Source organism: Paroedura picta, chromosome 10, assembly GCF_049243985.1.
Source record: "Paroedura picta isolate Pp20150507F chromosome 10, Ppicta_v3.0, whole genome shotgun sequence".
NCBI lineage: Eukaryota > Metazoa > Chordata > Lepidosauria > Squamata > Gekkonidae > Paroedura > Paroedura picta.
Genome location: NC_135378.1, coordinates 21,022,292 through 21,037,475, shown reverse-complemented (window position 1 = coordinate 21,037,475; position 15,184 = coordinate 21,022,292). Strand labels below are relative to the sequence as shown.

At 44.3% G+C, this 15,184-nt stretch overlaps 1 protein-coding gene across 5 annotated transcripts in view; it reads right to left on the bottom strand.

The window, feature by feature from the left end:
- Positions 1-15,184, bottom strand: part of PCDH7 (protocadherin 7) — a 440,531-nt gene that overhangs the window by 232,409 nt on the left and 192,938 nt on the right. For 2 of the 5 annotated variants that reach the window (XR_013225060.1, XM_077301622.1), the window contains exon 2: positions 9,600-9,816. The exons of 1 other annotated variant lie outside the window; for it this stretch is intronic. Coding sequence is in view for 3 of the 4 variants with exons in the window: in XM_077301622.1 (XP_077157737.1) it covers positions 9,600-9,816 (217 nt within the window). In the remaining variant the exon portion in view is untranslated. The remainder of the gene's footprint in view (positions 1-9,599; positions 9,817-15,184) is intronic. 2 more of the 5 variants (XM_077301623.1, XM_077301624.1) reach the window with 2 other exon arrangements.

Sequence of the window (15,184 nt, the reverse complement as noted above, 5' to 3'; positions counted from 1 at the left end):
ACTGAAAGAACCCTGACATTACTGCTTGGTCAGAACAGCTAACAGGACTGTGACTAGCCCATTTATTTTATTGATTTTATTGATTTATAATTTGATGTCTAGACCGCCGCTCCCAGCGAACTGGCTCGCGACGGTTTACAGCATATCTATAAAACATAGTACATAAAATCTTACGATAAAATTCCCAAATCTTACCGCAATAAAATAAGCATAACAATAGAATACAGTAAGATACAATAAAACAAGATGGCGGTACAACTGAAAGCTCTCCTCAGCCACCAATACAGTCGGTGGGCTGGAGTGGCTAGGGGTATGGATCACAGCAGGGTAGTTCTGTATGTCTCATACCCAAGAACCGGGGTGTGAGTGTGAAATTCCCCAGTATTTAATGAGATCCAGGTTCCATGCTAATGATAGGATAACTGCTCAGCTATGAAGTTACTGTAGCGGCATTGTGGAAAACATGTCATTCACTACAGAACAGTGGTGTGGGCCTTTGAAATGGCCAAACTGCAGCGAGGGACTGAACAAGGCTGGCTCTCAGCCTCAGTTAAATGACTCTGGAGGTTAGAACCACCAACTCTGGGTTGGGAAATACTTTGAAATTTGAGGAGGTGGAGTCCGGGGAGAGCAGGTTAAGACTCAGACTCTGAAAATCTTTATTGGCATACAAGGGAGAGCAGGTTTTGGGAACGGGAGGGACCTCAGACAGGTATATGGTTGAGGCTGGGGTCAGCAAATCAGGGACATCGCTCCACCCCTCCTAGGAGTTGGAGTGTACGCTACTCCCCTATCCTTTCCTCTTCACCTCTTTGATAATTGGGGGAGGGATGGGATTTTTAGCCGTCATGTTAGTAGATTGATGTTTTAATGGGAATTTTAATGGGGTTAGTTGTTGTGACCCGCCTTGAGCCTGTCGGGGGAGGCAGGAAATAAATATAATAATAATAATAATAATAATAATAATAATAATAATAATAATAATAATAATAATAATAATAATAATAATAATAATAATAATACGATAGTGTCCACCCACCAAAGCAGCCATTTTCTCAAGGGGAACAGAACATGGTCATCTGGGGATCAATCTTAATAGCAGGAAATCTCCAGGTGCCACCTGGAAGCTGGCGACCCTACTGATGATACATGCTGAGACCCTACTCACAGAGGCAGAATTTAATACCCAAGCTACCCTCCCTTCTCAGTGCTGCCCACAAAAAGGTAATAAATCCAGAGTTCAACATTCACTGTATTACCAGAAAGACTTGAATTGTGCTCTGTTGATGAGTCAGAAATTGCCAGACGGTAGTCTTTGATTATGTACTCTGACTCGAGGGCCAAAGATTAAGGCCACCGTGCCCACCCCACCATAAAGGAATCCCGGTTGCATGTACACACATTCCACTGAGGAATTAGACCTTTCCTGCCTTGCACCATAATCGCATTTAAACCTGAACTTGTGTCTTTTGCAGTCACTCGGGGTTGCTTTATTCAATTTCCTGTTTTACACAAAAGAAAAGTGTCACCGTTTGGTAAAACAGGGAGTTTTAATTGTCTGCTTGTGTAAGAACAGCCCCTAAACTTCCAGCGTTAATTCCGGCCCATAGCTTCAATTTCTTTTGGCTTTCCCCTCATACAAATTACTAATTCTTCTCTCTGAAACCAAGGGAGACCTAATCTCTTTTCAAAAGGGATTTATAGCCCTAACTCCCACTAAATTAGAAGAGAGCACTAACAGCTAAGCTTGAGGATCTTTGGCAGGGGGTAGGGGAACTGGTGTGCTAAAAACTTCTTTAAATTGTCTAGCAGGATTCTTTGCCATCTATTCCAATTTCTTTTTTAACCTCTAACTCTCCCTCTGCTTCCTTTTTCTCCTCATCGAGTCACAGGAAAACCACAAAGAGAGAAAACCCTTCCAGACATGTTTGTACAGAGCTGCCAACGTGCACGCAGAGACCTGAGGACGAACACGTGGCAAGAAGGTGAACTTTCTGCATCGCCGGCTCTTTTGCCCCAGCTGGCTTTAGAATCTGCTCACTCTCCAAAATACAAAATAGGCGGTCTCTTTAACAATCGATTGAGGACCAAAAGCCACAAAATTCAGACGCAGCCAATCAGGACCCTGGAGATATATGGAAATTCCTATTCTAACTATGCTAAATGCATGTCTCCTCCCACACCCCCTGTTGGATATTCTTCACATCCATTTGAATCATGCACATCACGGATCTTGCATATTCTGACATAAATCAAGCAAACAAAATGAAATAATCGAGAAAAACGGCCCATATTTCAGAGCGGGCAGGTTTATCGATAGGTTCAGCCATCACGTACTGTAACGTATTATTAAATTGTACCTCAGTGCTTAGAAGCCCTGTACCTCTAATTACCAGATGCCAGCAAGGATTATGATGATGATTATACCCTCTTTGAGAAGTTCCAAAGGCTGAGAACTGGTGGGAACCGAATGCTGAACTACATGGACCTTTGATCTGATCCAGCAAAATAATCCCTTAAAATAAAATTTAAAAATTGCTTTGCAACTAAAAATCACCACTATCATAGCATACATATATATATATGTATGTATTTATATGTATGTATGTATGTACACACACACACATATATACATATACACATACACACAAACACACACATACACACACACACACACACACACACAAATACATATACATACATATACCTATAGGTATACATACATAGGCACACACACAAACAAATGTGCAAATCTCGTATTGGGTTAAGGTGGCATAACATCTAACTCAGTGGGGAATTGGTCCTGGTTAGTCATAATTAGTAACCATAACTGGAAGGGAGAATGCATTCTCCCTTGCTCATGTTCTGACCTTGCACTGGAATTTACACCCCTACAGAACTATCTAATTAGTGGAAAGATCTGAAAGTCCTGCGAGTTCAGAAAGTGTTACGGAAATATGGAAAGTGTTAGCAGGCGCATACATGTAGTTCTTTGGCATACCATAGCCGGTAGGATCTGGACACCCAAAAGAAGAAGTAGTAGTAGTTAGACTTCACATTTCAGAATATTAAAGGGGGTAAACACTCTGCCCCTGAAATGAAGAGACGGGCCTGTTGAGGGAGCTTTCCAACTGTGTGCTTAAGGGTCACAAAGGAAATACGACTCTATGCTGAGATTTATTATTATTAATATTAGTACTTCACTTCAGAGGCTGCACTGTGCCTGAAGAGGGGCAATGTGCATTTTCATCCATAGCACATGCATGCCAGAACTGGTACACATGTACAAAGTCTGAACATATCTACAGTGCGTTGTTTTGCAAACAAAATCACAATAACTGGTCTCGCATGTTGCGTGTTATCCCCACAGATGTATGGTGAATCATCATGATCAAAGGGCTACTGCAAACAAAGCAGCTGCCGAAAAGAAGCAGCTGCCTACGTTTTCACACCCTGTTTTTCCCTCCCTTATGGAGTCGCAAACCAGTTTACATCACATGCTTGTCCTCTCTCCACAACAGACACCCTGTGAGGGAGGTAAGGCTGAGAGAGCCCAGATAGTTGGTTCTTATATGCCACTTTTCTCTACCTGAAGGAGTCTCAAAGCGGCTTACAGTCACCTTCCCTTTCCTCTCCCCACAACAGACACCCTGTGAGGGAGGTGAGGCTGAGAGAGCCCAGATATTACTGAAGAAGGAAGAAGAGCTAGTTCTTATATGCCGCTTTTCTCTACCCTAAGGAATCTCAAATCAGCTTACAGTCACCTTCCCTTTTCTCTTGCCACAACAGACACCGTGTGAGGGAGGTGAGGCTGAGAGAGCCCCAATATGACTGCTGGGTCAGAACAGCTTTTAGTGCCGTGATGTGTCCAAGGTCACCCAGCTGGCTACATGTGGGGAAGCGTGGAATCGAATCCGGATCACCAGATTAGAAGCCACCTGTTTTAACCACTACACCAAGCTGGCCGACCATAAATGAAGAGAGGAAAATCTGGTTCTTGTTTGGAAGGAAGGGAAAGAATGGAAATCCAGCATGTGTCTAGATTAAAAATTCACCATGTAAAACCCCACTGGCTCTCTGGATTTGAAAGAAACATAACCCTTGAGTGATTAGCAGACTTTGGTCCTCATGGTTTCTACAATCCATTAATTCTAGAGATGTCTGTAAGCAGAATCAGATGCTGTACAGAATATTGTAGAGCTGGGACAAATAGGCTTAAAAGCTGGAAAGGAAGCATAGGGGAAAGGAGGGGGGAATCCTCTTCCTCAAATGTCAAATGTTACATTTACAGCCTAGCAAAAAAGTGCATTGCCTCTTGTTCTGACATTACCTACAGGCCAGTGCCAACAGTAATTACTGGAGGCAGATGACATGCTGCGACAGAAAAGTCAAATTTAGATAGAGACAAAAAGATGGCCCTTTTCGGCACGGCTGTGTTTCCATTGCAATGGCTTGCCCTTTCCAAAGAGTCCAAGTCAGTGTTTTGATACTTAGATGAAGAAACTTACCAGTCTCCACCTAAACTGGGAAACAGATATGAAAAGTGGGGAACCCACAAGGACGTGTGGGATCGCTTTGGTTTCCTTGCATCACCTTCACCCACTATTTCCTCTTTCTTCCCGGCAGCCCCATATCCTCTCCCCTTTCCTGGCTTCCTTTTCTCCTTTTCACTGACCAACCCATCATTTTTTTATCTGTCACCAAGTCTTCAGTTTTGTTTAATTGCACTTAGTTCACTTATACTCCAAAACAGTTAACATCTTTCTCCTCTCCTCCACTTTATCTTGACACAAACCTGTGAGGAAAATTGGACTGAGTGCCTGGCCCAAGGTCACTCACCAAGCACCCATGGCAGAATAGGAAACTGCACCTATTTCCCACGTGCAGCCAGCTGGGGGAGCCCGAGCTAGTCACAGACCTGTTAGGGCTGTTTTCACAGAGCAGTTGTGTCAGAGCTCTCTCAGCCCCGTCTACCTGACAGGGTATTTGCTGTGGGGAGGATAAGGGAAGGTGACTGTAAGCTACTCTGAACGTCCTTCAGGTAGTGAAAACCCAACTCTTCTTCTTTAGATCCAGCTTTGATACTCTACTATATCACACTGCCTCTCAGCCCCCTCCCATTAGTTTCTACCTCAGATAAGTAGGTCCAAGTTGCAAAAGACCTGTTGTAGTGAGTCCCTCAAGTGGGTGGTGTGATAGCTATTGCTGGGCCTGACCAAGTTGCGTAAATTGTGCGGAGGTTGCTATTTGGCCCAGGCAAGTTGTATGACAATAACTTATCTGGTAGCCACTGCTGCGTCCGGGTGAATCATGCAAATTTCCCAACAGCAAGTTACTTGATGAGTCCTTTCTCCAGGACATAAGGAAAGAGAGTAGGGGTGGCTTGTCTCCTCCCCCCTCCCCAACACACACTCTTTTTTACTAACAGAAACCAAGGTTTGATGGCTGGCAGTATTGTTGTGATTGCCTAGCAACCCCACCACAATAACTGAGATTTCTCTGGCACTGATTTTGTATAGGCACTAACATTATTTGGGCAAAGAATTCACCCAAACTTTAAAAAAATAGTCTTTTTCCTACAAACATATCTCAGTGGGTAAAAAGAAGTTGAGAAAGGCAGGATTGGAGGCAGCGTGGGGTAGTTCTTGGCCAGATAAAAAGATCTGTCCTGTCTGTTCACCAATCTCTGGACTGAAGAATCCACCAATGGGCCCATGCTGAGAATTAAATATATTGTTGGTCATTTATTGTAGCTGTATGCCTAAGGCTTCATAAGTTTAGAATATAAAGTTAATAAAAGCATTAGACAAGTATTGTAGATAAATTATTTTGTTTGAAAAACCATGGGTCTCCATTTGCCCCTTTTTCATTATTATTATTAGTTATTTATTATCACATTATAAATGTGATACATCCATAACCTGGGCAATTGACAGACATTAAAAAGCAAGGGTCTCACTCAATGGAAAAGCTGCCTCTGAGTACCTTTCACCCCAAAATGTAGGGAAAACATCTCTTAGGTCAATTCCTAAGATGCCTGGTAGAGACATATGAATACAGGGATTAGCTCCAGGTCCATTCTGATGCCACCCTGGTCTTTTCTGTCTGTGCGGAATCAGCCAGAACAGATGTCATAGTCCCACTGTATACCACATTAGTCAGATGGCACCTAGGGTACTGTGTGAAGTTCAGGAGGACTGGATGGCCTGGATGGCCCCTTCCAACTCTAGGATTCAATGATTCTCACTGTGGCAGCCCACTCTTCCTCCCACCTTTGCCATGGAGGCAGTTTCTGGTCTGTCACCCCAAATGGGCAAGGACCATTGTGTTTCTTGTGTATTATTATCACACCTGTCACCCAAAAGTGGAACTCAAGAGCACTCTATGTATCTGAAGAGCTGTTCTGCAATTTGGCCTATCATTCCACGCAAGTGGTTTTGCTGGAACGTCCTGTGTATCCTGTAGCAGCTCATGCCCCCCCCCCCCTCACCTCCATGGATCAGACCATAACAAGCTCAAACCTACTTCCTGTTTCATCATTCACACACAGAACCAGTTTGTGAGGCATTTGCCCTGGGAGCAAACAAACAAACAAGCCCCAAAAACAGGCACATGAGCACCACTGTATTGAGGGCGAGCTTTTCTTTCAAGAGGCCATAGCCATAGCCCGAAAGGTTGGTTTTACTACTCTTTGAGTGAGATGAGCCGAAATCCTAAGAAGCAAGCCTTCCTTCTGCCAGATGAAAATGAGCCACAATAATTGCTCTGGGAATTCAGAGTCGAGGTCAGTGCTTTCACAAATGGGGGGGATTTTTGCCATCTTCCCCACCCAGGAATATACGCTCCCCAAAGAAACACCCGAGAATAGGCAGATCTGGCTTGGGAAATTCATGGAGATTTTGAGTGGCAGAGCTAGGGGAAAACAGGGTTTGGGGCAGTGAAGGACCTCAGCAGGATATAATGCCACAGAGTCTACCATCTCAAGCAGCCATGTTCTCCAGGGGAATGACTTTCTGTCATCTGGATATGAGCTGTAATTCTGAGAGGTCTCCATTCACCTCCTGGAGACTTTTAACTCTACTGGAGACCCTCAGGGTTAGTGCAACTTGCTGTGGGGAGGCAGCCACCAAGGGTGGTGGTGGGGAAACAAGGACAGAAATTGCCCTGCTCCAATTTGGGTGAGTTTCTGCTCCGTTCATGGAGCTTCTTCCACCTGTGCAAAGTCAAGGGGCACTGATGTTGCATGACTGTCCCCTCTTTGCTTTGTCACACCTTAAGTGGGTGCCCAAGAACCCCTCCATCTCTAGACACAGAGTTTTTTTCTGGGCATTCATGGGACTGCTCAGGGAAGGGACAGGCTACAAAATGTCACCATATTTCATGGAAAGACTGGATGACATTTTGCTGTTTGCTTCTATAACTGGGCTCTAAACTTTGTTTGAAAACTTGTCTCCCCAACTGAATGGTCTTTATTAGGGATGCCAGCCATGGGAGGAGAAAGACCTGGGCCTATTCTGCACACAATAGATAATGCACTTTCAATGCACTTTAGAAGTAGATTTTCCTGTTCTGCACAGAAAAATCCAGCTGCCAAAGCACATTGAAAGTGCATTATCCTCTGTGTGCGGAATGGGCCCTGGAGACTTGAGGGGTGGAGACGGCTGTGGGTGGGATTTGGGGCGGGGAGGGACCTCACTGGAGGATATTGCTATGGAGTCCACCCACCAAGCAGCCATTTTCTCCAGGGGGACTTATCTCTATTCTGGAGATGAGCTATAACTCTAGGGGAATTATCCCTAGTCTTTCTCTCTCATATAAAAACCTACAATGGCACCCCACTCTCTGAAAGCACATACCACAATCAGAACCTTCAAAGGTATGCGACGTCTTCAAAACAGACACTAAGGAAAGAACCACTAGGAATTTTTCTTCATTCGAGTGATATTGTGTTGTTGTTATCATTAGTATTAGAAGGAAAAAAACCAGTTTCATCTAGATGCTCTGCTTTTTTACTGTAATTATTACTTCCTTTTCATTTATTATAGAAAGCAATTGCATTAATACATCTATTCGGGGAAAGGGAAACTACAAGAAAAAGCATTAACTGTTGCTATAAGTCTCCCAAAGAAGCAAACAGAAATACAGAAGTAGAAGAAAAGAAAGAACTGAACCTTTGAATTTGAAGCAAAACTGATCCCTCAGTTAGCTGCCCACGCTCACAGCGACACAAATATTATCGGCACCCATGTTGTTTTCCTTGCAGCTATCGGACTGTGCCCAGGCGTTCAATAACCTAGGGGTGTCCATCCAAAGAACAGCAAAATCAATGCAACCAACTTCAAAAGATTTCCGATCGGAGGGGGGGGGGTAGAAAATGAGAGGATAGCAGGAAATCAGGCCAAGCTGTCCTATAGAATCCAGTGGGGGCATTGAAAAGGACACTGCTTCCTGTCTAATTTTAAGCACATAACACTCCCCCCCTTGCAAAAACACACACAAGTGTGTGTGTGGCAAGGATCTGGAAAAAAACATATTCAACTGCTTGAAACACTACACAAAATTAAACTGCTGGGAAATTCAACAGAGAAATGATATGCAATATTGCTCTTGATATAACTCCCTCCCCCCGCGCCTCCCAAATTTTGAATGAAACATTCCAGTGGCATTTTCAAAAATGTAATGGGGAATGCTTTCCACCCGCCCATGCACCCTTAATAAATTGTATGCCTTTGGAATGTGGCAATATCGTATATTCCTCCTGTGTATATATGTGATATTGCAAGTCTACCAAAAAGCATATACAATAGTGGAAGTCTACCATAAAAGGCAGATGGTGCAAACCCCTGATATTAGCATCGATTGCCAATGGTTATCATCCAGGGAGTGCAAGCAGGAACTTGCCATTCACTCACATGTTTGCAACTGAAGATCTTTGGGCCTTCCATAGCATCGCACGGAAAATGTCGGGACCACAAGCCTTTGGGATAAACCTTTCACTGGTCACTCCCCCCCTCCCCCTTTGTCATAACATGTTTTCTTGGAATGAAACCAAGTTTGCAAACCGTCAAGGAAACAACACCATCTCGAAGTACCCCTTCGGAGCCTGTTTTCTTTTGGCCGATACGGAGCGCGTACTATTCCCGAAGTCATAATAACAGATTGTTCCACAGCACAACTTAGAACGAGAACACTGAACAGAGATAACGTGTCTCATTCTCGGGGATATTTAAATAGGCTTCGCCAGTTCTGGGCTTTTCTTTTCTTTTTTTTAAAGATCTATCACGTCTCTCAGCAGTGCTGTTTAAAAACCCAAGGATTTCTTTTTAAGTTATATCGTTATTGTACTATAGGATCCTATTTGGCCAGTTCCGTTGGAGTATTACAAATGCAACCAAGTCAGAGCCCAGCACAGGCGGTGCCAATGGTTTCAAAACCAAAGGAACGTGAAGAGCTTTGACGTGGCTGGTTGGCACGCTTTTAAGCCTGTTTCATTCGACAAGCCTTTTCCCAAACTGACCTCTTGATAAGTCTACTTTACGCGGGTTCGCTCGTGTACATTGCGTGTTGTGTGCGCGTGTGTGTGTTGTGTTTGCCCCTACCATTTTCCATATGCTCTGCCTCACCAACACTGCCATCCGGCGTAGTCCTTTCGTAGTTGTCCTCTGGGAGGGGAAGGGCACCCAGCCGCGGCCCTGAAGAGCTCTTACTGCTTGGGGTCTCCGACTCCTCCAGACCGCTGTCATAGCAACTCTGCAATGACCCTTGATGCGGGTCCTGAGGCTGACTCACAACTGAAAACGTCACTCTACGAAATGGCTGCAAAAGAAAAGATTCTGAATGTCACTTGAGAGGCAGGGTGTTCGAGAAAAGCCGTTCTTAACAACAACACACGCAACACACAAAAAAACCCGAGCCCACAAGAGACAAATCAAGCCCCCTCCCCCATTCTCTGACTAGGGATCTCTGGGTTGGGAAGTACTTGGAGACTTTGGGGGTGGAGCTGGGGGTGGGCAGGATTTGGGGCATGGGGGGACCTCAACAGAGTATAATGCTATGGAGCCCACCTTCCAAAGCAGCCATTTTCTCCAGGGGAACTGATCTCTGTTGCCTGGAGATGAACTGTAAAACTGGGGGATCCCCTGGTCCCATATGATGGACTGGCATCCCTACTACAGAGCCTTTATCTAAAGTACTTGTTGAATGTCTGACAGGCCCAGTTCTGCACTCAAGGCTAATACTCAAAGGCTACTCTGAAAGTTTAAAGCAGATCTCGCAAGGGAGATGTGAAGTTGGTTCACGCATTCATCATGATACTTAATCCATCTACACTGGACTACTGTTCACAAAGGTGGGGAATTTAATTGGGTGATCTGACTCCAAGAGGAGGGACAATACTGGGGGTGATGTGAGGGGATACATATGTTTTGTCTGTGGAATCCAATCTGTGATGGCCTGTCTGCACATGACTATTACTTGATGTTGCAGTCATGGCATGGTGAGCATGCAGTGTGAAAGAAGCCCATGGAGACAGAAGTTCCTGAGACCATACATCCTCTACTTGAATTTTCATATAAGAGGAACTTAACAGGTGTCCTGACAGATCCAGCCCAGAATTATGTTCATAAAGTGGCCAATCAGTGGTCCTTGAGGGCCAAACACAACATGGAGGCCAAAGCATCCCTTTGATGCTGCCTCCTAACATGGACATTCAGGAGCACTGAATGGGGGTGATGAATCTCACAAGGGAAGCAAGAGCTTCTAAATGTTACTGGGGGAAGGAAAGGACAGAACTCTCAATGGGATACAGTTTTTGCTCTTGGAAACCCAAAAAGAACATCATGTTTCTTGTACCAGAGTGAGAATTTCAAATCTCTAAACAATGATGTTTGGGAAATGACCCTTTAATTTCCAGAAGCTTTTAAGCCCCCATGATCTTCTCCCAAAGAAGCTACAATGAACAGTGTGATTAAAAAAAAATGAGGTGACTCCCACTTGCTAGTTTTCTTTGCCCCTAGGCTAAGAATATCGCTTGCAAGTCAAGTGTTGGATCAAGGAATGAAGAAATCCTCCTTCTCTACCATGAGACTCACTATGGGCTTGGAGTAACCTACCTCAAGGATAAAAAATAAAGAACAAAGTAACTACGTGGGGTACCCTGATCTCCTTGAAGGAAGTTGTGATGGAAATGGAATGAACAAACACATAAGAACTAAAACTGAAAGTTGTCAAACCAAGATCTGCTTTATCAGAGTTCTACCAGAGATGTTCAATACCATTTTCTCCAGAATGGATTTTGACATGTGCCCGATACAAAGATGCTTATTTACAGAAACCAAAACTATCTACCTGTCCCAACCTGGAGAGCCCAGGCTAGTCCAATCTCATCAGATCTTGGAATCCAAGCAGGGTCAGCACCTGAATGAGATACCATCTAAGATGCTGAGGAAGGGAAGGCAATGGCAAAACACCTCTAAAAGTCAGCATTTTCCACGACCACACTCTACATCCAACCTGGTTTGAGTGCACATGAAAAGCCTCTGCTATAGTGCAATGCTATCCAGTGATGTGATGCTGCCAATCATTCATAAATGTATTATCTTCTGTGAACACGACAATCCAGTTGTAAATGATTGCTATAGTGTGATGCCTGGAATACAATATCCCTCTAGGCCCATCATAGGCCACTTGGGGGGTTGACGGGAGCATATATAGCCAAATCACCTAATAAATGCTTAACAAACTTAAATAATATATTAAAAATTGATTAACTATCTCCCATTTGGGAAACCCTTCCAGGGTTGTCAAGAAACCCCAGGGTTTCAGAAAACCCGGGTTGAGAATGCCTGCTCCATGATGATGAACCAACAGCCTGCTCTGTTACAAATAAAACCCTTCAGTTGCTGCAAACAAAAAAAACCAAACAACAACAACAACAACAACAGTTGAGACTGAAATGACACAAAAATACCACTAACCACTGGCTGCTAAAGCAGATTATAATAAAGGCCCTTTGATAAGGGCCCTATAAATTTTCTCCTGTTTCTCCTCAGAAATTGCTTTCTAAGGACAAGGAAGATGCTGTGAATACTGACTAGGGTACACAATTGTGCGTCTTTGACCACCGGGATACAATAAACATCTCTCCCCCACTACCAATTTTTTTTTAAATAAAAAAAATTCTCCACCACTCTTGTAGGCAACATTTGTCTTCACCTCTAGGGTGCAATTATGAAATCTCTTGGGGGCAAGGGAGAAGTTGCAGGTTGCTATTCTGAGGCGCAGCAGTTTCTGAACGAAGCCTGTCGGAGAAGTTTCAACATGAAACCAGCTCACTGCCTGGCATAAAGCTCTTCCGAGGGTCTTCCCCGAACTAAGATTTTATAGAGCCCATAAATGTTACAGGAGAGTACGGCTGCCAGTAACACCGAACACACACATGGGCCTTTTAAAAATCAATGGTTGTGGGTTTTGAAGCCAGACCACGTAAGGCAGAGCACTGGGAAGGGAAGGGGGGCAGTGAGGAGAGAGAAAACGGTTCAGTCTCTCCCACTTTTGGCCATTAAATTTAATGCTGGCGGACGGGGTGTTTGGCCAGCTGACTTAATAAAGCCTTCAAAATTGCACAACCATTGCTGCTGACACCACAGGCTTCCCCCTGGGACTGTAGGCCCGTTGACTGTGATTATGGATTGGGTTTATTTGAAATGCCCAGGCAGGTCCAGAGAAATAACTGTCACTGGAGGAGCATAGGCACTAAATTCTGACACTCAAAGATATTGCCAGGAAAGGTGAGTGAAATTTTGTTTGCACAATCATTTCAGCCTCTTATGCTAACCCCGGAATCCTTGTGGTGTTAATTTCAGCCACTCCCTCCATTATTCAGTGCCAAGGAAATCTCTTCTCATGCAAAGGAGGGTAAACACACATTCAAAATATTTGCAAACCTGATCTGGAGAATGCAATGGGGTCCAAAATGCAGCAGAACACCACAGAGAGCCCACATACCACAGAGAGGACTCAGGCAGCTGCATCGGCTCCCAATTGAATTCCAGATGAAGTTCAAGGGTTTGGGATTAACTTTTAAGGCCATTTGTTGCTTGAGCCCCACATACCTGAGGGACCACACTCTACAAAGATATAGGCTAGATATCAGGGGGGGGGGAATTTCACAGTCAGAGTAGTTCAGCAGTGGAATAGGCTGCCTAAGGAGGTGGTGAGCTCCCCCTCACTGGAAGTCTTCAAGCAAAGGTTGGATACACACTTTTCTTGGATGCTTTAGGATGCGTTGGGCTGATCCTGCGCTGAGCAGGGGGTTGGACTAGATGGCCTGTATGGCCCCTTCCAACTCTATCATTCTGTGACTGTGCCCCCTTAGAGTGTTGCACTCCACCAGTTCCAACTGGCTGGTGGTCCCTGGACCCCGAGATAGTCTGGGGCTTCTTCAGTCCTGGCCCAGACTGATGGAATGAGCTCCCAGAAAACCTGTGAGCCCTTCAGGAGCTTTCATAGTTCCAAACGGCCTGCCAAATGCAAGTCTTCCACCAGGCATTTGTTTGGGGTCAATGAATAATCAGCAGTACATTATTTTATTGGCCTCCTTCCAGAAAATCCTGGAAGAGTTCCCCCTTGGAACAAATAACAGCTGAGGGATTCAACATCTGCAAGTAGGCCGTGCTGATAATTGGAATTTCAGCTGTCTCAGAATTTTAATTCTAATTGTTTTATTGTTTCACGATGTTTTCTTGTATCGATGATGCTGTAAACTACCCTGAGCCAGCATTCTGGAGGGGAGGGGATATACATCCAAATATAAACACAGTGACAAACAAACTGTGCTGAGGGCAGAAGGGGAAAAGTAATTCTGAAATGTAAGATAATGCCTTTCTTTGACTTATTGCTGCTTTATTGATTTCAAACATTTTTTATGCTGCCTTTGTCCCCAGTCACGGTCCACAAGGTGACAAACATTAAAAACAGTTGAAACTAGGGAAGCCAGTCCTTGGACATCCCCTGGAATTATAACTCATCTCCAGTTCCTTTAAGGCAGGCTGGGGGATGCTTTGGGCTGATCCTGCGTTGAGCAGTGGGTTGGACTAGATGGCCCCTTCCAACTCTATGATTCTGTGATTCCCCTGGAGAAAATGGCTGCTTTGGAGAGTGGACTCCGTAGCATTATATTCAACTGAGATCCTACCCCAAATCCTATCTACTGCTGGCTCCACCCCCAAAGTCTTCAGGCGTTTTGCACCTTAGAGCTGACACATTGATCTAATAAAAATACAAAATTATAAAACAATTCAATATTTTTTTAAAAAATGAAGGAAGACCAAAATATTTATTGGGGCAGTGTTTAATAGGGTTAAAGAGCCAGTTTGGTGTAGTGCAGGGGTAGTCAAACTGCGGCCCTCCAGATGTCCATGGACTACAATTCCCATGAGCCCCCTGCCAGCATTCGCTGGCAGGGGGCTCTTGGGAATTGTAGTCCATGGACATCTGGAGGGCCGCAGTTTGACTACCCCTGGTGTAGTGGTTAGGAGTGTGGACTTCTAATCTGGCAAGCTGGGTTTGATTCTGCACTCCCCCACATGCAGCCAGCTGGGTGACCTTGGGCTCAACACAGCACTGATAAAGCTGTTCTAGCCTCACCTCGCCCACAGGGTGTCTGCTGTACAGAAAGGGAAGGGAAGGTGATTGTAAGTCGCTTTGAGACTCCTTCTGGTAGAGAAAAGTGGCATATAATAACCAACTCTTCTTTTTCTACCAGTTTTGGGATGGGACAGTATCGCCACTATTAGCCCTGCTGGTAAATCGACAGACATTAGTGTAAAATATAGTGACATTTCAAGTAATCTGTCAGCAGCATGTAGAACCCTTAACATGCACAAATTTCTCATGTGTTGCAGCAGCAAGACAATTTTGACTGTTTTTTTTAAAGAAACCCCAAACTTGGAGGGGGGAAAAATATGTATAGTGGATTGAAATTGCAGTAATTAATACATCCTATAGCATTGCATCAATGATCCGCACTCTTGTCTTAACAGTTTAAATAATTCAGATTTCTTTACTGTCGACAGTGTAGCTGCCCTTGAAGTCCTCCTGTTTTGTCACACAGATTATGTAATCAGATGGCCGGTACATAATTTGCCAGTTTAAATAAAAGAGTGGAAAACCTTAGTCAAGAATA